The 20823-nt window shown below is 57.0% G+C and overlaps 1 protein-coding gene across 2 annotated transcripts in view; it reads right to left on the bottom strand.

Annotated features, from left to right (window-relative positions):
* Window positions 1-1456: 1456 nt before the first annotated feature.
* NGEF (neuronal guanine nucleotide exchange factor) overlaps window positions 1457-20823 on the bottom strand; it is a 74119-nt gene continuing 54752 nt past the window's right edge. For both annotated transcript variants that reach the window (XM_019445535.2, XM_019445536.2), the window contains 10 exons: window positions 13569-13729; window positions 12143-12295; window positions 10607-10736; window positions 8219-8293; window positions 6092-6181; window positions 4871-5034; window positions 4463-4618; window positions 3773-3852; window positions 2938-3042; window positions 1457-2432 (listed from right to left, as the gene is read on the bottom strand). In XM_019445535.2, the coding sequence (XP_019301080.1) occupies window positions 2242-2432; window positions 2938-3042; window positions 3773-3852; window positions 4463-4618; window positions 4871-5034; window positions 6092-6181; window positions 8219-8293; window positions 10607-10736; window positions 12143-12295; window positions 13569-13729 (1305 nt within the window). In that variant the 3' untranslated portion in view covers window positions 1457-2241. The remainder of the gene's footprint in view (window positions 2433-2937; window positions 3043-3772; window positions 3853-4462; window positions 4619-4870; window positions 5035-6091; window positions 6182-8218; window positions 8294-10606; window positions 10737-12142; window positions 12296-13568; window positions 13730-20823) is intronic.

The raw sequence follows: 20823 nt of genomic DNA, 5'->3' as shown, positions 1-20823 counted from the left end.
CAGCAGCTTGGCCCCGGCCCTCAGTTCTTGGTCACGTCTTTTGTTTTCCGTGCTTCCTGGGAAACCTAGCTTTTATAATTTAGAAGGAGATTTAAAATAGAGGCTGAGCTGCTCGGAGCACAGCAGGGAAGAAGCCAGAACTGCGTCCCTTTGGAGTGAAATAGAAGACTGGAGGCCCGGAGGAGGGGCCGTCTGCGCACCCCGGGATGCACCCCGGGATGGTTTGATAGCCAGGGCCCTGGGCGGCCTGTGCGTGGTGCCGGTGGAGGGAAGCTGTTCGTCCTCTTCTTTCTCTGCTCTTTGTAGCAACTCTTTTGTCTTCATTGGCTTCCCTGAGCTCCCGACCACGCCTGCTCCAGCTAAGACCAGTGTCCTCCCCCTCCTCGATACTCCAGAAGAGCACTCGCTCAAAACACGCGAAGGGTTAAAAGTTTCTGCTTCTATTATAAAGGACTCTTGTAAACCCGACCAGCTTTCATGCAGCGGTTTACATGACTTCATCGCACACAACCTCGTAACCAAAGCCCTAGTCGGCACAGATGATCCAAATCAGCATGCTTCAAAAAGAGAAACTGGACAAGGGCCAGAACCAACGGTCACTCCCTCCCCTTTGCCCTAAGGTCCCCGCCCCCAAGAGCAGCACAGGCCTCAGGAATGGCCCCTCTCCCCCTCTGCCCACTCTTGGGGGCCTTGAGTGGGGGTCTTCCCCCTGGGGGTGTAGCAGGCCCCACGAGCATCAGTCCGTCACTGTTGAGCCAGAGTGTTGCACGTCTGCATCCTCAGAAATCCATCCAATTCTCAAAGGGTCTGAGGTCTCAAGAATGCCAAGAGCCGTGCTGTGGCCTGTGGGAAAAAGGCTACGAAGTCCCACTTGACCCAAATCCCGGGCTTCTAACGAAAGGCCTGTTCTGGCACGGAGCAGAGTGCATCCCGGCAGAAAGAGTGTGGTCCCAGGTAGCGCTGGGCAGGGTCAGATTCCAGGCCCGCCACACTCTGGGACAGAACCAGAAGTGGGGCTGGGGTATCTGTGAGGGTTACCTGGGCTGGGGGAGGAGCTGCAGCCTTCGGGGGAACTTGCTAGCACCAAAAGTCGTGGGAAGCAGTGCCCGAGGTATGAAGCCCCAGCCCCATGCCTGGTGTTAGACATCCTGTGGGACCACCACCCACCGATACCTCAGTCCCACTGTGGTTTTCCAAACACGAGTTCTCGCTTCCACTGCGGCAGAAGGGTGTCCCCGACTCCCTCAAATTGCCTCTTCCGTTTCTGGAATCCATTGGTGGAGCCCCAAATCTCCGTCCATTCTGAGATCCTAACCCTGGCTGCTTTTCCTTATCCTGGAAGCCATCTCAACCCCTTCCTTCAGGACCTGCCTCCTCCATTAGCCTTGAAAAGAGTTCTTCTCTCCCTGCCCAGACCCAAACACCTCATTCCCGTGTGCGGCAAGGCAATAAAGAGTAGACCTTCACCTCCTTTATTTTATACATGATGCTTCTTTTAATGCAGCCAAAAATGATATTTGCTTTTCTCGGAACCAAAACCGATACAGGATGCAGTGACCAATTCATTCCTTACAACACCTGGGCTCCTGAAGGGGCCAGAAGACACAAGTTACATCCAGCTTGTCAGGGAGCCAGAGGTGGCGTGGGCCCTCGGCCAAGCTCTGGTAGGCCTGCTGTGAAGCAGGGCCTGGCCGTGCAGCCAGAGGCTGGCGGAGGCTTGGGGAGGGGAGGACAGAGGCATTTGGTCTCTTGGTCCTTTGAACTGGAGACCAAGGGCTGCTCAGCAAGCTCAGGCAAAGGGCGGGCCATCTGCACGCACGCACAGAGGATTCCGATGGCTTCCAGGGGAGAGAAGGACATGTGCGGGCGGTCACGACAGTCCTTCCACCCTGCCCTCGGCCAGGGACACCCCCGGTCTGGGGCTTCCTCCAGCGCCTGGGGAGGCGCCGACGCACCTCCACCCCCTCTGAGAGACAAGAGGGACAGGTGGCATAATACTGTTGAAAATACACTTTCTCGTTTACAAATGCAGCAGAGGAAGGACGTAGGCACCCCTTCTCCCGTTTGCAAGCAAGGGGGCCGAGACGCACGTGGCAGGGGGAGGGGCGGGGTGACTCCCGCGCGAGGCGCTTGCCGTCCCCAGAGCCCTCCACCATCTGTCGGGGGCTGCCTGCCCCGCAGCGCTGCTCCAGACCGCCCACGTCCTTCCCCCAGGCTGGCGACCGGGGCGGGGGCCGGGGGTCATTGCCGATTTCGACTGCCCAGCTTCCTGCGGTCCTTATTCTGGCTGCGCTGAGGGTCGTCCATCTTGTGGACACGGAAACATTCTTTGAGGTTCTGGGACCGGATCTTGGGATTCAGGATCTCCTCAGTCATGGAGCTGGGGAACCAGCCTCTCTCCTGGTCATGCAGACGCTCGCCAAAGATCCACCCTGTGTAGAGAGGGGTCGGGGAGGGTAAGCAGCTCTTGTGGGGGTGAGCGCTGAGGGCTGAGCCCTCAGTCTGGCTGGCCCCTCCAGAGGACAGCTGCTCGACGAACCCCTGCCGGAGACAGGGAGTTTGGGTCTGTCTCCCCATAAGCTGGGAGAGCACTGCCCCGACCCCCTCCTGGGGAACGTGGTCCTAGGGTGCCACGGGGTGTCCCAAATATATTGACTTTGGCACCCATTCCCGAGCCCTCAGCAACTGTCGGCTGCCCAATGTGAGGCCAGGAGACCCCAGGGACGCCCCCCAAAGGGAGAGGTACCTAAGCTGACCACCTGGCGTCTGGAATGCCACCATCACTCTGTTGGGCAGCCTGTCTCTGAGCCCCGGCCTCATGAAATCTGCTTCTGCACACGGGGTGTAGACACCCCCACCTTATCCCTCAGGCTGGTGCAGAGTCCCGGGGGTGGGGGCGGCACGAGTGGGAGATGCACCCAGACCCCCAGCCCTCACCGTCTTCCGTCTTTTCCAGGATGTTCAGGATGTCGGCCAACTCCAGGGTCAGCTCGTCTGGCTGCTGGGCCACATACGGGTGCACACACTGGACCTGAGGGCAGTCTGAGGGGAGGACGGGGAGGTGGCACGTCCTCGTCACCGCGTCACCCGCCCTGCTCAGGACCCAGCAAACCCCGGACACCCCCTGTCGGTAGCAGGGCAGGCCTGCCTGTAACAGAGCACCCGGAAAGGGTCTGTTTGAGGGAGAGGAGAGTTTGGCTGCAGAGAAAACGTGACTAAGACAGCCAGGGGCTCTGGAGAAAAACAGTATATGGGTAAAGGGCTGGACGGGCTGGGAGGGGGTCTGATTTTGGACTTGAGAAGGCACTCCCTGGACCTGACGTGCTGGCCGCAGTTTGGGAGGCCCGGACTCGGCGAGCACAGGCAGGGCTAGGAGCTGCTCTGTGAGGCAGGTGCACTGGCACCCTTTGATATTTTATAAGGTTTTCAGAGAGCGGGCAGCCCCAAAAAGATCACTGGCATTTGTCTTCTGGGCCCAGATTCCTTTCGTTTCCTGGCGGTACCTGTCACTTAAGACTCAGGGACTTATCTCTTCACTAAGCACACAAACGTTTGCAAAGCTCAGGCAGCCCGATGGCCACCATGAGGGTACTAAGCTCGCAGCTCACACACAGGCCCTCTGGGCCGGGGAAGCTGAGCTGGCCTCTGGGGGCTGGTAAGCACTGCCCCACCAGGAATGTGGAGAATGCCTGCCCCTCACCTGCCCTCATCCGTCCTCACCTGCCCTTGCCTGCCCCACCCAGCAGGCAGCCTCCTCCCTGAGGGCACTCACCCAGCAGCCGAGAAGTGAAGGAAACAAACTTGGTTCTCCGGTTGGGGGCCAGCGAGGTCATCCAACGCTTCATCTCACTCCTGGGACACAGAGGACGACTGCCGGAAACACAGAGCGACCGCCCTTCCCCCCCAACCACCCCCCCCCCCAAGGGAGCTTGGTGCCCAAGCATCCCACGAGGCCACAGCAGGACAGCTCGGGGGGGGGGGGGGCGCAGAATCTGGGCAGAGGCACGGGGGAGTCCTGTAGACTCTCCCCGACACACCTGAATGTCAGCTGGTGAGGGAGAGCCCTCCCAGACACCCCCAAAGGCACCCCAGAAACCGCAAGCTCTCAGACATGTCGTTGTCCCCGTCCGGATGGTGGGAGCTGGACGGAGATGGGGTGGGGATGGCCTGTGAGCTCTGGCGGGGACAAGCGCCGGGATGATGAGATGGCCCCGGGGCTGTCCAGGGATGTGGTGCACTGGTCAGCCTGACCCGAGGCTTCTACGTCTCATCAGGAAAGGCCCTTCCAGGGTCCGGGCCCCAGAGGGCACACACACGCACCCCCGACAGAAGCTCTGCCCTTGGGGCCTGGGCGGCCAGGGGGCCACGAAGCATGTGCTGAACCAGAGCCCTGGTCCGCCAGGGAAGGAGGCGCGGAGGCGCCGCGGGGCTGGGGCCGGGGCCGGCGGTGCTGGGCACTCACTGCGAGGTCGCCTTCAGCATGTAGGTGGCCTCCCGGTCGTCGGCGTTCTCCAGCAGCCGCAGGATGAACACGTTGGCCAGCGTCTGGCCCTGGTCCTCCAGCTCCTCCACGCGGAGGAGGCCTCTCGGGGCCGAGTCAAACACTTGGTACTTGTCTCTGGGGACCGAGGGGGGCAGGGTTGAGGGTGCCGGCCCCCAGGAGGCCCCAGGGTCCCAGGGAACCACCCTGCCAGTCCTGCTGGCCCCACCGTTTGGCCACGCCTCACCTCATTCTGGAAGCCCCGGACGTCAACACGGGTCCCTCTCACCCCGAGACTTCCTCCTCCCACCGCCCCGCCGCGGCCCCCAGGCCAGTTAAGCCTCATCCTCGCTGCTCCTGCTCCGCAGAGGCAGCAACCTCACTGCTTACCCAGGAATCTGCCGGCAGATCACCAGCAGGTCGTTGAAGAGGAAGAGGTAAATTTCCCGGAAGAGTTTCTTGGTCCGCAGGGTTCGGGATGTCTTGGGGCCCGCCATCTGCCGCAGCTCGCCCTGCTTCAGCAGCCAGCGGGAGTGGGAGATGATGGGCACCGACTGGGTGGGTGGGGGGTAGCGTCAGAACAGCTGTGCCCCCCCACCCCGCCCTGTACTCCCCAGGGGCCCCCTGGGCCTCGCTGGAGTCCTAACCCGAGGGACAGCTTGGGGGCGCTGCACTGGGGGGTTGACGGGAAGGAGCAGTCCTGGGCAAATGTAGGAAGGGCAGCGTGTGTGTGTGTGTGTGTGTGTGTGCACGTGCACAAGGGTGCACGCTCCCATGGACACGTATGTGGCTGTGTATGTGTATCTGTGCCTGTGTGTAGCTGTGCATTTGTCTGTTGTGCATGTGTCTGTGTGTGCTTGTGTGTATATGTGCTTGTGTCTATGGGGACTTGTGTCTGTACCTGTGTGTGTGTACTTGTGGGCACCTGTGTGAGGGTCGTCGTTCCCTACCAGGTTCAGCCCGTGTGATGCGGAATCGGAAGGGGAGCCAAGGTCACAGGGGAGAGGAGAACTGGGTCCCGTGGGGCAAGGAGGCCAGGTCTGCAGGTCCCCACTGCATGGCTCGGGGACGGGTTCCGGCGGTGGTCGGCCCCGCAGGTGGAGATACGGCAGGAGCCCAGAAGGCCACGTCTGCGTCCTCACCTGGGGCTCACCTCCTAAACATGGCATGACCTCAGGGACCCTCAGTGTGTGCTCATGTGACCACGTCACCAGAAACCCAGGCCCCTGGGACCCTTAGGGCACACTAATGGCTGAAGCTTTACGTAAAGTTGGGGGAGGTTGGTAACTGCTGTCAGATTTTCAGTTTCCCCCGATTTAAGAATCCTTGGAATGGTCCCTGTCACGTGCTTCATGTCAACTACCTGCTTCAGGTCACACGGACAAGAGAGGAGAGCAGGTGGCTCCAGGGTCCTTGCACGCCATCTCTCAGAAGGTAAGCGCAGGCCACTGTGATGGCCTGGTCACAGGGGGCTCTTAGGGCCAGCTAGGGGTGTCAAGAGACCTCAATGAAGGTGACACCGAACTGAGACCCAAGGGTGGCCAATCACTGAGTTCGACCAGGCCAGCCCGGCCCGGCTGGGTGGGGACACACGGACGGGCACAGGTTCACCTTGATCTTAAACTCCATCTTCTTCTGAATGCTGATCATCTGCTCCGTGCGGCTCATTTTCCTGACACCCTCGTTGCATGCTTTTACCACCTGGCAGAAGAAGGGGGACACGTGAGGCCACCTGCAGCCAGCTGCTCCCCCGCCACTGCCTTTGGCCCGCTCAGGCCCCCGAGGGTGAGCAGACGCTGCCTGCAGCGGAGACTGGCTGGCCAGCACATCCTGCAACAAAGGCCAGCGGGAAAGCCCGTCAGGCTGTGGCTGCGGCTCTCGGTTCTGGGGGAGAAAGTTAGCGTCTTGGCCCTGCTAGAAAGGACACTCCAGAGCACACATAAAATGATGCCAGACCTGTCATGTCACCTAAGAAAACAAAACAGCAAGGTGCCCATTCTCATCTGCCAGACTGGAAAAGTTAGACTGGTCACCTCCGGGTTCGCCGGGGTGTGGGGAGACGGGATCTGTCACACACTGTGGGACGGGGCGGGGGGAGGGGGTGCAGATTCCCCCCACCTTCCTGGGAGGCCACCCAGATACCAAGAAGCCTAACAAAACCACACTTCCTGGGATTTCCAGGGACTCAGTCTGCAGAAACAGTATTCCACGATGGATCGCCGGTGTTTAGAATGGAGCCTGGCATCCAGCACGCTCCCAGTATGTGCCCACAACGTTCCCTGCGCTGTTGTTTCAAACGAGAAAAACTGTCGTCAACCTAAATGTCCACTGACTGGGACTGATTAACATTTATATGCACCTCACCCTGTACCACGAAATCGTTAAAAATGGCAATAACTTTACATGCGCTAAAACGGAGAGCAAAGGAAGCCAGCTTCGAAACCACAATCCCTGTTTTGCAAAAATTAGTTGTGTGTGCAGGTGTCTGTTTGCAAGGGCAAGAGCCCACATGTCAGCTGGGACGTGTGGGACACCTGGTGACCTTACCACCTTCTGTGTGCTCATGAGCATTTGCTGAATTTTTTTTTGTATCGAATATCATTTTTATACATTAGAAACAAAACCCACCTTTATAAAGAAAAGGTAAACCACAAGAAGCAAGTACGGCTTTTGTTAGAAGGGAAAGGAGATGGTAGCAGAGACCTTTAGAAACAGAGAGCGCTGTCCTGGCTCCCGGCACGCGGGACCCCTCCCGGGCTGAGGCGGTCACTGGACTCACCTTAGGTGGCCCAGTGGGTGCCGGGACGAACCCCCGACCCGATCAGGTGCGGGAGTTCCAGGGGAGGGCAGAGGGCCCTGAAAGATGCCGCCCGGGGCACTGACCCTCCCTGACCAGCCTGCCAGGTGGCCAACCGGTAAGGGACAAAAGGAGCGGCCGGGAGAGGACCACTGTGAAATGGAGCCCTTGGGGCCCCAAGTGGCTTAGAACTGCCATCAGATGCCCACGGAGGCCAGTCCTTTTACTTGTCCCAGAGCTGCTGCCTCTGGGACAAGAAATGGAAAGGACCACACGCTAGGCTCTTGTCCACCACAGTCGCTGGCACGACAGAGTGGCCCCCGTGCCGCTTCCAAGAGCTGGCCTGCAGCTCCAGCAATACCAGGAGCCGAGCACACGAGCCAGCGCCGGGAGAGGGAAGGGAGGACCCGCGTGACCCGAGCGCTGGAGAACGGACATCGTGTGTCACTCCTCCGGCACAGCCCCGACTCTGCTGGCCACCCCAGGAGGAGCCGCTTCTCCGAGGACGAGGAATGGACGTGCTCTCCTCCCTCTCGGGCAGGAACAGCCCAGGACTCGGCAGGGCCAGTGAGTCGTCTCGCAGACATAGGAGGGAGGGGAGCAGCGTGGGGAGAGGGAGAGGCGGGGGGGAGAAGGCACAGGGCAGAGCTATGTCGGGGCACAAGAAGAGCCAGACCCAGCCTCCTTGCCTGTCACGGGAGGGAAGACCCTGGAGACAGGCAAGGACAAGCGTGGGGCTTGAACCCGGGACCCCGAGATCAAGAGTCGGGTGCTCTACCCGCCCGAGCCAGCCAGGTGCCCCTCAATGACTTTCTTTCGATACTAAAATGAATTTGCAGTTTCCAAAGACCCACCAACATAGGAGGAAGCGGGGCCAGAAGGTGGGTGTCCAGACAAGGACAACGGTTTGTTGGGAGAGAGAAAGAGAAAGCGGGGCTCACCATCTCCAGTTCTTTGTGGGCGTCCAAGGCAGTGCACTCACGCTCAGATCTCTCTTCCACTCTCTTCAGAATGTTCTGAGCACGGGAAAATCTGCATTAATACGACCACCTGTGGCCTTTCCTCCCCTCCCCGCCCCCACGAGCAGCAGCACATCGAAGAGCCCGACTGGCAGGAGAACCTATGACCGGGCCCAGGACCGGGCATCCCGAATCCTGACCACGGCTGGCCCAGGACCGGGCATCCCCACCCACAGCCGGGCCCAGCTCTAAAATGATGACCCCAAGGCAGTCTCCCGAGAGGATTAACTATGGAGGCCAGGCTACATCCCAGGATCCCGTGGGGCTCACCAGGAGACCACAGCAAAGCAGGTGACCCCACGCTGGCGGGCTGGACCCAGCATTGGGGGAAAGGCATGCTCGGGATGGCCCTGTCCCCGCGGGGAGCCCTAGGCTCACGGTGGGCACCGGGGAGGGAGCCCTAGGCTCACGGTGGGCACCGGGGAGGGAGCCCTAGGCTCACGGTGGGCACCGGGGCTTTCCCCACCCTTTCCCCTGCGATCAAGTCGCAAGAACCCCGAGGCTTTGTTAACTGTTCTTATTGATGAAAACGTCTCTTTTCCAACTGTTTGATTTTCTTGAGTTAACGTCTTGCTTACTTTCCCTCTGCCTTGAGCGTGCTTCCTGGGAACGCTTCCCTGACGGCTCCACCGGCCATCCCCTGGCCCCTCTGCTTCCTCGAGACCACAGCAAGATGGGTCTTGATCTTAGTTTTGTTGGTTTTCATCGTACAAAAATTAGTTTTTTTATATATCCACACATGCTCTTTTCCTACAAAATCTCTTTTATTTCCTATAAAATTTCTTAAAAAATTTCTCCGTTTTTCTGTTTCAGTTTTTCCAAGTGAAAAAAAAAAATTCACACGTAGCCCCCCCCCCCCCACTCACTGGTGTCCTGTGACTTAGGCTTGCACTCCTTCTCTGCCAGAGCTCTCTCCTGCCATCCTGGGGGCGCGGGGGGCGCCTCCTCTGACACCCCATCTCGGTGGTCCTGGGCCTTGAGCCCTGGTCCCCCTCCCCCCGCCGAGGGCTGTGACCTCCCCGCCTTACTACTGCCACCGTGGAGCTAGCCAGCTGCCCCAGGGCTTTGGCCTCCTGTCTGCCTGTCTCCCCTAACTGTGGCTCCTGGGTCATCGTCTCAGCCCGCGCCCCTAGAGCCACGGCTGGATCCACACCATCCCCTCCGTGTGACTGGTGGACTCCCAGCAGCCCAGGAGCGTGTGCCAGGCACAGCGCGTCTCTGCCCTGCTGGAGACCCCCTTTCAGGAAGTGTCACCCCCTCCCGGCAGCCCTCCTGGTCTTCCTTCCTCACCACTGTTCCTTCTTGGCCACTGTGTCCCACAGCCGGGCCTCGGGACCCCTTTCTCTCCTTCCTGGCCAGTCTCCTTTCACTAAATGCCACCTCGATGCCCACAGGCCCTGCTCAGACTTCTCCCTAACTCTGAACTTGGAGATTTGACTGCTCAGTCACCACAAGCTCGGCTAGTCCACACTGAGTCCTGCTGTCTTCCCACCGGCTCCCCGCCTCGGGGCAGACTGCGCCATCACGCCCACTGCTCAAGCTCACACTCTCTTCCCTCTGACCCGAAGCAGCAAGTAGGCGTCTCAGTTCATCTCAATTCGGGTTTCCCTCCAACATCTCCCCTCTCCCCTCCCCCACCTCTCCCCCAGGCTAAGCTTCTTTCTCCAGTGGCTTCCTAACCCCTTCTCCCATTTCCCTCCTGCTCTCCTGCCCATCACTCTGCACGGGCAGCCTGTGTGCTCTCGCAGAAGGCAGTTAGATCAGGGGACTCCCCGACATGCTGAAGAACGACCCCAGCGTCTTACCTGGTCCCTTAGGGCCCCAACTGGCCTCTCTCCCCATCTCTGCACTCACTCCCGTCAAGTTCCCTCAGTTCACCACTGGCCTTCCTGGCTGTGAACTTGGCCGCCCCAGGGCCTTTGTGCAAGCAGTTCCTAGGCACCTGAATGGCTCCTCCCTGTCGGCCAAGTCTCGGCTCAAATGCCACTCGTCTGAGAGTCTTTCTTGACCCCCTGAACTGGCACTGACCAGGCGGTCACCCCCTATCGTGTCACCCTATTTCACCGTCCTTCCAGCCGCGACCACTTCCCAGTTGTGCGGGCTTGTCTGTCTCTCCCCCAGATTGTGGGGACAGGGGAACAGGGGCTGAGTCCCCACTGCTCAGCACACAGTAGGAGCTTCACGAGGATTTGTGGAACAAGTGAACTTCCCAGAAAGCTAGCAGGGACCTGGGATGACCCCAGGAAGCCCTCTGCAGCCGGAGAAGCCTGGGCAAGTCCAGTCCGCGTGCCGGGCCAGGGAGGCCGGTACCTGCACCAACAGCTTGAGGCGCGTGATCCTCTGGAAAGGCAGGATGAGGAAGGAGGACAAGGGCAGCCCCCTGCACTTGGGGTCCAGCTCCAGCTGCGCAATCAGCTCCCGAAAGGCCGCCTTCTCCTGGCTGGGGACACAGACACGAGAGTCGGTCTCCAGCTCGCAGGAGGCGTGAATCAGAAGAGCACGGGGGGCCTCGTGGGAGCAGACGGCCCACGGGCACAGGGTACGTGTTGATGTCTTTCCTTCTTTCCTTTTCGTGGAAAAGAAACTGTTCGTGTACAAGTCAAATAACAACAGGGGCTTCACGTGCCTGGCCCCTGAAAACTTAGCAAAGTGTGCTGTGTGTGGGAAGGCAAGGATTCCTCGTGTGGCCAAGTCTGTGACTCAGACGCACAAGTTGGTGGTTTACCCTGCAGGGAACCGTGGCGAGGTGAACCCACGTAGTGACAGGGACAGCGGCGGGCTGGGGGCGGCTGCCAGAGGAAAGCTGTGCTGTTCCTGCCAGCAGAGATGGCCTGTGTGCAGGTGGCTCAGCGGGGGGGTGGGGGGGTGGGAGGGGCGACAAGGGTTCCGGGGACCTGCAGGGCCGCTCTGCCTCTATCTCAGGTACACGGGGTGCACACCAGGACACCCTCGGCACGGCAACGCCTACGTCCTGTTCCCCTGTATGCTCGTCTCCCCCAGGTTTGTCCTCAAAACGGGCATCCTGATTCCCTCAAGTCCCAATTTTCAACCCCCAAATGTAAGACCTCCAAACCCCCGAATGCTCAAGTTTTAAAACATCCACAGTTAGCCACAAGGCTTGACAGCAAGGCCCAGGGCAGCGTAACGTTCGGATGTTACTTCTCAGAGAGACCTTCCGTGCTCCTGAGTCCAGGCAGGGACACATCACTGGTGACGGTCACTGACACGTGGCGCAGAAGTGTGGACACTTCAGAAGAGGCTAGTTGGCTGAGAAGTTATCTCATCAATGGAAACCCCAGGCGAGTTTACAAGGGCGCAGATCAGGGACGCCTGGGGGGCTCAGCCGGTTAAGCATCTGACTTCAGCTCAGGTCATGATCTCACGGTTCATGCGTTCGAGTCCCGCATCGGGTGAGCTCGTGCCCTACTTGTCTCCCATTCTCTCTGCCCCTTGCTAACTTGTGACCTCTCTCTCTCAAAAGAAGAAAAAAAAAATTAAAAAAAAAAAATTGGGCAGATTAGTAATGAACTCACCACCAAAGACTTCCTCCTGCCCCGTCCTTGCCTTTGTCTCTGGTTCAAACCATTTTCTTGACCTCTTGGGCCCCAAGGGGGCCTCTGGGCCTCAGACCCTCTTCTCTAAACCTCACAGAACTCAGCCTAGCCGTTGTGGACACAGGCCCAGCGGGTGCCACGGCTGACTGTCTTGGGGTCGACATTTCTCTAGTGACCCCGAAACCCCCGACACGTGCCAGGCTTGGGCACCATCCCGGGAAAGCAGAGGTCCAAGGACTGAGCGCGGTGGCACCACGGGAGGAGCCACGGCCCCACTGCCGGGCGCACTCACAGCAGCTGCTTGTAGGTCCTCTCCTGGTAGGTCTGGTTGCTGACGTAGGTGATGTAGACTGAGAAGTGGTTGGCCGCGTAATGGTACACGATGTCGCACACGTCCGAGATGACGATGTTCTCCTCCATCCGGCGCTCTAGCTCCAGGAGAAACCTGCAGGGGGGCGGTGGCTGGGGTTAAGGGCGCCTGGACGGCGACACTCAGGACACGTCTCCACCACCGGGCCTGGCTCCGACAAACCAACAAACGCGACGGGCCGCGATCCCTGTGCCGACGGCATGTTCGGCCACATCGAGGAATTCTACGTTCAGTGTTTTTAGGTGCGTAACAGCACTAGGGCTATTTTTTAAAGAGACAGCAAGAGACTTTATGTTTTGCATACATATTGATGTGTTCACGGATGAGGTGACCACAGGGATTTGCTTCGGAAGGATCCTGTGGGTGGTGGGGAGGCGTGGGGTGGGGACGCAGGCAAACCTAGATGCTGGGCTAGGGGTGGGCTCGTTATACTGGCGTCTCTACTTCTGCATGATTGGAATTTTCCACGGTAAAACGGAAGTCAGTACGTATGTAAAAAGACACCCCTTTCCCAACGGGGTCAGGGGGCAAAGGCCAAGAAGTCTCTCGGCAACCATGTGCCCAAGCCCACTGGGTGGGGCTGCCCCCGGGAGGTGGGTGTCAGTGCGGAGGGGGGACCCACCCAGGGGCCCACAGGGGGCCAGCAGCGCCCGGGGCGCCCCAGGGGTTGGAGGAGCCCCTCCTGCCACACCTTAGCTTCACGTCTGAACGTGCACGGCTGGATCAGCTCATCCAGAAGCTGAGTTTTGCGCTTTGGGCTGCAGGCTCCGTGGCCTCCAGGGAAAATGGTCACTGGATCCTCTACCCCAATGGTACGACTGGCATGCTTTTCTTTTTTGCAAGAACCAATTAGTGGTTGTTTATTCCTCCTCCAGTAAAGTTCCTCCCACCCTTCAAATAGGCAAAACGTAAGCACAGTTCCAAAAATTACTGGAAATGCCATCTAACTGGGGAGAGAAAGCCTAAGTCCAGGGCCAGGCTCTGCGCTGGCCCTCAGAGGGCCCCGGGGCCCCGCGAGCCAGGGTTTCCAGAGTCAGGATGAAGAGCAGCTGACACGGACACTCCGGACCTGGTCAGGACACCCGGCGCAGACCTGCCTGACTGTGGGGGCTCATGGACACTTGTGCTGACGGGAAGGAGCCCGCAGCCCCGTTCGGGGGGACGTGACCTGCCGTGGCACCGTTCAGGTGGCAGAGGGCTGGGTTTACGTATTCATTTATATCTTACTATAGGTCATCCCAAACACACACAAGCTGAGAAGCCAGGGCACCACAGGTTTCAGCTGGGCCCTGGCTGAGGAGAAGGTTCTGGAAGCCAGGCCCCACAAGGACCCGAGCCGGTGGCTCACCGCTCACTGACGGCCATGACGTCCAGGACGTTGGAGAAGAGGATGTGCGCCTCAGACGGGTGCAGGGTCTTCTTCAGACGCTCATTCTCCATGAAGTGAGACACGAGCAGGCTCAGGCTTTTGTAGTACGAGGCCTCGGAAGTGACCAGCTCGAACATGGCCTGCGTCGGGGCAAACACGGAGGAGGAGAGCCGGTGGTCACGTCCCGGGCCTCACCTCGCAGGAGGGCGTCTACCCCGCTCCCAGCGAGACGCAGGCCTGTGTGCACGAGGCCGCGGGGAACAAGGACTTCCGCACGCCGACGGCCAGCGCGCCTCTGCCTAAAAGACAGACACCACGCGCTCCTGGCTCGTGACACTGAAGCCGGAGACCGCCTGACGCCCGAAACACAGAGCACGCGCGAACCCAAGAGGTCAGCCGTGCCCCAAAGCCCCAGCAGCTGTGACGGGTGGCTCGCACAGTCTCCAGGTGCCGAATGGATGTGAAAATCGGTACAGAGGGACGCCCACCTTGACACGCCCCCGAGGACGGCTGGAAGGCCACAACTGCCAACCACAGGTATCAGCAGGGGGTGCAACGTTTACCTGTATCTTTTCACCCTTTAACTTGTCTGAAAACTGAAAAGTGAGCATCTATTATTTCCTTCGTGGCTTAATTTTAAAATGTAATCGATAAAGCAATTTTCATTTTGAAAAAGAGAAAGAAATCCAGAATCTAATGAACTTTTGGGAGGCACCCCTATTCTGTACCGTGACTGTCACCTGATCACCGAGCCCACGCACACAACAACAGAGTCCAAGGGCCATCCTCCGCGGCGTGGGGCTTCTGTGCGGCGAGGGCGCTCGGATGTCAGCTCACCTTCCTCCCCTGCTCACAAGCAAAGCACCCACCTTCCTGAGACCGCCCTGGGGTCATCCTCACCTTCCGCGGTTCCCTGACCGAGGACGGGCTCAGGTTCCACAATAGCTGCCCAGAGGGACCGAGTAGTGGGGTCCCCGCTCCCGAACTGTGTTCATATTCTAAGCTCTGGCAACCTATGAATGTGAACTTGTTTGAGAAAAAAATCCTTTGCAGATGCAAGTTAAGGATATTAAGGACACAGAGGTGCCTGGGTGGCTCAGTTGGTTAAGCGTCCGGCTTCGGCTCCCAGTTTATGAGTTCGAGCCCCACGTCGGGCTCTGTGCTGACAGCTCGGAGCCTGGAGCCCGCTTCGGATTCTGTGACTCCCTCTCTCTCTCTCTGCCCCTCCCCCGCTCACACTCTGTGTCTCTCTCTCAAATAAATGTTAAAAAAAATTTTTTTTTAAAACAAGGATGTCAAGGATATCACCCTGGGCTGAGAGCCTAAACCCAATGGCGGGTCTCTTTATAAGAGAGATATTTGACACAAGAGGGACAGGGGACACAGAGACAAAGCAGGGACGTGAAGCCAAGGCAGGGATGGGGTGACGCAGCAGCCAGTAGGGGCAGACGGATTCCTGGAGTCCGCAGAGGCAGCGAGGCCCGAGGACACCGTGAGTTCAGGTTTCCGGTCCCCACAGCTGGGTGCGAACAAACCCTGACAAGCCACCTAGTCAGTGCTAATTTCTTGTAACAGCCCAGGAAGCTATCACAGGTGCACAGAGGAGGGACGGGGAGCAGGAGAGGGATGAGCAGGAGAGGTCAGTGCCCCGGGCACCCCACATCTCACCGTAGCCTCCCCTCCGTCCAGAACCCTGGTCCGGGGCCGGAGGCTCTGGCTGTGAAAGCTGGAGCTCCCGGGCTCGGGAAGGACAGGTGGAAGGAGACAGGGAGGGACCAGCGTTGGTTCCAAATCCTCCCGGGTCCCCTGGGAAAGGGCACCCAGAAGCTGCCGTGTCTCCAAAAGGAACCAGCAGACGCAGGGGCGGGGTGATGCCCCCACAGTTACCGCTGGACGGCTGAGGAGCTGAGACTCAACCCCGGGGTCTTCCGAGCGCCGGGCTCCCCCTCTACGCTGCCGCAGGCAGAGCAGGGGGCAAAATAAGCAACGTGTTTGTGATCTGGGGGACACTCAATGGCATAAACCTGCCCAGCGACAGTGAGAAAGCTCACAGCGAAGCCCCTCAGGGGACACCCGCCCATCAGAGCCTGGGCCACCGCAGAAGAGAGCCCACCTGGTGCCCCAGTGCCTGCAGCTGACAGGAGACAAGCTGGTGGCCTCTCTGGGATCATCCCTGAGTCCCGGCGGCCTGGTCTCCTTAGAGGACGGAGCCACAGAAAGCACAACCCACCAGCCTCGCCGGCGGCCCCAGCACTGAGTGACTCCGTCAACGGCCACCCAGGCCCCGCTAACAAGGGCGCCATCAGGACGACGGGGAGCTTCTCTCTCAGGGGTGAAGTCAAACCACTTTCCTGCTGCTAAATTTAAGTTTCCTAAGAAAACGTCAAGCCATCGCAGCTTGCGAGTTCTAAGCAAATATGACTAACTCCCCACCCCCCCACCCCCACCCCCAACTGACACAGGAGTGTTGCAGACAGGGAAGAAACGCCGGCCCTCACAGCACTGTGAGCACGTAAGCCACGGACCCTTTGGTTCAGACCCCACGGTCCCGGCTCCGTGTCCCACGACGTGCCTGCCAGAGGGGGTGACGGCCACCTCGTTCTGCTGAAGGCCGGGCTCTGCGCTCCGATGCTCAGCCCCCGTGCACCCCACACACCCCGAAGATGAGCCGGAGGCCCGAGGGCCCGAGACCACCCTGGCCACTCGGGTGAGCTGTCCACGCACGGCCACACGCTCCCTGTCTCCTCTGCGGGTGTGGCCGAAGCCAGGGAAAGGAAAGGGGCGGCCAGGCCCTTCCATCAGAGGCAGAGTCCTTCCGTGCCAGCGAGGCCACTCCGGGTAGACACGCTTCCACACCCTGTCAGACCGGTGCCCCGTGAGCCGGCTGGAAGCACAAAGCTTCCCTCACTTCTGCCGCTGGCACCGTAAGTCACAGCCCACAGGCATTAAGCTGGACAGAAGTGGTTCCCAAAAGGCCCCGAGGAAGGAAGAAGCCCTTCCGAGTGTCTCTTTCTTCCAAGGATAAGGACGAAGTCAGATTCCAGAGCCCACGCCTCCACCCAGTGGAGTGAGGTCCGGTCCACGTGGGAAGCTCAAGGAGGGACGAGACTGAGCAAGTTCCCAGGGCCTCGGCCGTCGCATGGCGTGGCGACAACTACCTCGTGGTGTTGCTACGGGCCTGGGCGTCACGTATGAAATTCGAGCTCACCTGCAGCCTCCGGGGGCCCTGGTGCGCCCCCCACACCACCGGCAAAAGCCCACCCGTCACCAGCCCCAATTGTGGTTTCCCCAGGCGACCTGGTTAATAAGGTAATTTGTGAAAAAGTTTACACTAAAGTAGGTGCAAACATAAAAACCTCCATTCTTGAAAAGATGTGCAGCCTCACTCACAGTAAGAGAAATGCAAATCAAAACCACGACGAGGTATCATTTATGGTCCAGCACCGTGGTCAAGACAAAACGACTAGGTGACGTAGACCGGTGATGCCGAAACAGGACCCGCCCACCTGAGCGTGAAGGCCTTTGGGCAATATCTTCCCAAAACTTACAAAACAGGTAACGTTTAACTCAATGGTTCCACCTGGCAATTCCCACAGCAACCCACTGTGTGGCTCTCAGTCTTAAATAACGCAGCGCCGAATGTCCTCGATCCACAACGTTTCTAATGGCAAATGTCCACTGATGGGGGACGGGTAAAATAAATTATAGAACATCATAAACACTGGAGGCCCATAAAGCTAACAACAGGAACAAAAAGAATGGGGTGCTCCATTTGGGCTGATATAGAAAGACTTTCAAAACATTTTGCCACGTTAAAAAAACAACTACAGGGGCGCCTGGGTGGCTCAGTCGGTTAAGCGGCCAACTTCAACTCAGGTCACGATCTCGCGGTCCGTGAGTTCGAGCCCCGCGTCGGGCTCTGTGCTGACAGCTCAGAGCCTGGAGCCTGTTTCAGATTCTGTGTCTCCCTCTCGCTGACCCTCCCCTGTTCATGCTCTGTCTCTCTCTGTCTCAAAAATAAATAAAACGTTAAAAAAAAATTAAAAAAAAAAAATAAAAATGACAAATGCTAACTTGCTTTGTTAAAATAGTTCCAGGTATTTGTTATAAAACAGGAGATAACTGATGTTCTGTGTGGTGGCTATTGTCCGGCTTAGGCCACAGGGCAAAATTCCCTGCCCCGAAACCGACAAGAGACTAATCCACTGCATTGTTAAGGTTTTTCCTGAGGGGACGGATATGTGATTCAACGAGGGTTGGTGAGCAAAGTAACAATCACGATTTAATTTCTTGATAGAAGGATATCATATTAAAAACCCACAATTTCCTTCTAAAAGGGATAGTTTTCTTTTGGAAAAACGAAACCCAAACATTTAAGTTCTAAGTTGTGCAAACAGGAAAAAACCTCCCCAGCGTCACAGGCTGAGCAGACTCAGGTTGTGAGTGATACCAGAGCTGGACAGATGCCCCAGAAGGCCCACACAGGACGGCCACTGGGTCCCCTCCCTGCTTGTCCTGGGCTGGATGTAGCTGAAGTTCTGTCTGCACACGTTGGGGCTGTCCGGCTGCCAGTCAGCACCAGTCTGGGCAGGCGGTCCTCTGGGAGTGTATGTGTGACCCCGTTTCCCCGGAGATACTCAAAATATCATTTCCCGCTCCTTTTTTTCAGGCTGTGCACACCCAGCTCACCAAGACTGAGGACCGGGGCAACTCTGTCTTTTTCTATCTCTTTGCCGAGCCAGGTTACTGGCCCTCGCCGGGGACACAAGCCACACCAGCCGCAGGAGTGACCACTCCCAGTGCATGCTGGGGACGGACGGCCCCTCCAGATTCTTCTGGCGGGTCAGGCCTGGTGAGAGCCAAGTGCTGTCTGATGTTTCCTCCTGCTAGTGACTGTCCCCACCGCTCCCCAGTCCTGGTCCCTCCTGTTTGCTCCCTTTCAGGACAATTCTGTGTTCCACGGCTTTCCAGGGAAGCCCCTGCCCTCCCCCCGTTGAACACCCTACCCTCTCTACAGCTGCCCCTCCTAACCTTGTCGTTTGAATGTACGTCTGATTATTTTCTCAGACTGTTGTGTTCTCAAACAGGAGCTCCCAAACCTCTCCAAGGAGGACAGTGGGAACCAAGAGCTTCAGAATAAGTTTAAAAACCAAAAAACAAAACCAAGAAAATCCTACCCGACACCTAAGATGGGGTTTTCCAATTTCAGCTACCTACTTACTTAGAAAGGCAGGGAAACGCACAGTTTTACTCTTAAATCCTGACTCGATGACTGATTACGACTCGGGCCTGCCAAAAGGCCATCGTTCGGGGTATTTTCCGTGTGTGAACAGTAGTTCACTGCAACCTGCTGCTTGTGTAGCTTAAGGAGGAAAAGACGTTCCAACAACAGATGGAGCTGGCGGTACGAGTTGCCCGACTTGCTCTGATAAACGAGGAGCTCTGATGCAGAAGTCACCGATTTGGAACAAAAAATCTGAAGGTCTCCCTGTGGTGTCCCTTGCCACGTTTTAACAAAATAGAAACTCACATTCAGCTTTTTAAAATAAACGTGAAGGGCGCCTGGGTGGCTCAGTCGGGTAAGCGACCGACTTTGTCTCAGGTCATGATCTCGCGGTCCGTGAGTTCAAGCCCCGCGTCGGGCTCTGTGCTGACGGCTCAGAGCCTGGAGCCTGTTTCAGATTCTGTGTCTCCCTCTCTCTCTGCCCCTCCCCTACTCATGCTCTGTGTCTCTCTCTCAGTCATAAAGAAACGTTAAAAAATTTTTTTAAATAAATATGAAAAGTCACACCATAAAGACTCAGAGCAAGACACACAGAAGCCTGCGTGCCCGCGTTATTTGCTACTGCGCGGGACTATATTTACGGTGAGCTCATCCTAGTTGTTTACAGATCGGATCCATAGAAAATGACAAACATGAAATTTATTAAATATCTTTATTTCCTATGCCAATTCTACGGATGTCATGTTCCACCATGATTTTTTTTATTTAAAATATTTTTTTAATGTCTATTTATTTTGAGAGAGAGAGAGAGCAGGTGTGCAGCACAAGTGGGGGAGGGGCAGAGAGAGGGAGGGAGAGAGAGAATCCCAAGTAGGCTCCATGCCGAATGCAGGGCTCAGTCTCACAACCATGAGATCACAACCTGAGCTGCTATCAAGAGAGATGCTTAACAGACCGAGCCATCCAGGTGCCTATGTGGCCTTTTAAAATTTTCTAATGTGTCGTAAATTCTAGTACATTCGTTTTTTTCCTTTTTTTAAATGTTTATTTTTGAGAGAGAGAGACAGAGCATGGGTGGAGGAGGGGCAGAGAGAGAGGGAGACACAGAATCCGAAGCAGACTCCAGGCTCTGAGCTGTCAGCACAGAGCCCGACGCGGGGCTCGAACTCGTGAACCACGAGATCATGACCTGAGCTGAAGTCAGATGCTTTACTGACTGAGCCACCCAGGCGCCCACGTTCATTCTTTTAAAACACGTTTTTTACATGTTTTGCCTTTGTACGCTGTCTTACTAGATAATTCCCCCATGATTGGGCATTTCGGGTTCTTACCCCCATTCTTCCCCTAATTTTTGCTGGAATGAACATCCTAATAAATATTTGTGCACGTTTCTGATTATTTTTCAAGATGAATTTCTAGGAATAGTAACACTAGACAGTGGACAAACATACTCTTGTAGGGGGTTGGTACAAATATTGGTCTACTCTCCCTATCAGCTGTGTTTGAGAGTACTCATTTAAAAATCTCCCCGACACCAGGTTTTAAATATATTTAAAAGCCTCTGCCATTTGCAAGGCCTGTGCTTCAATGCTGCTTTAATTTGGACCTCGTTGATTAAACCAGTGACGTTGATTTCTTTTTTTCCTCCTTTTTTAATCACTGGCCACTTGGCAGTTTTCCTGAGAATTGTTTTGTCCGTTTTCCTTTGGGATACTCATCTTTTTCTTATTGATAGAGCTTACTAATTGATTGAAGCCTGGGTTTTGCTGATACATACAACAACAACAACTAACTTTTGTATGTTTTTCTTAGAATCAGGCATTTCCCTCAACTGCCTTATCAGATCCAGGACTTTTGAATCCCTCAGGATTTTTATTTTTTATTTTTTAAATATTTATTTTTGAGAGAGCGCCAACAGGGGAGGGGCAGAAACAGGGAGACAGAGGATATGAGGCACCCTTTGCACTGACAGGCTGACCGCAGTGAGCCCGACACGGGGCTCGAACTCAT

This window comes from Panthera pardus, unplaced genomic scaffold (genome assembly GCF_024362965.1).
Source record: "Panthera pardus isolate Hobbes unplaced genomic scaffold, ASM2436296v1 HiC_scaffold_10, whole genome shotgun sequence".
Taxonomy (NCBI): Eukaryota; Metazoa; Chordata; class Mammalia; order Carnivora; family Felidae; genus Panthera; species Panthera pardus.
The sequence above is the reverse complement of the archived record's forward strand: the minus strand, read 5'-3'. Positions and strand labels throughout refer to the sequence as shown.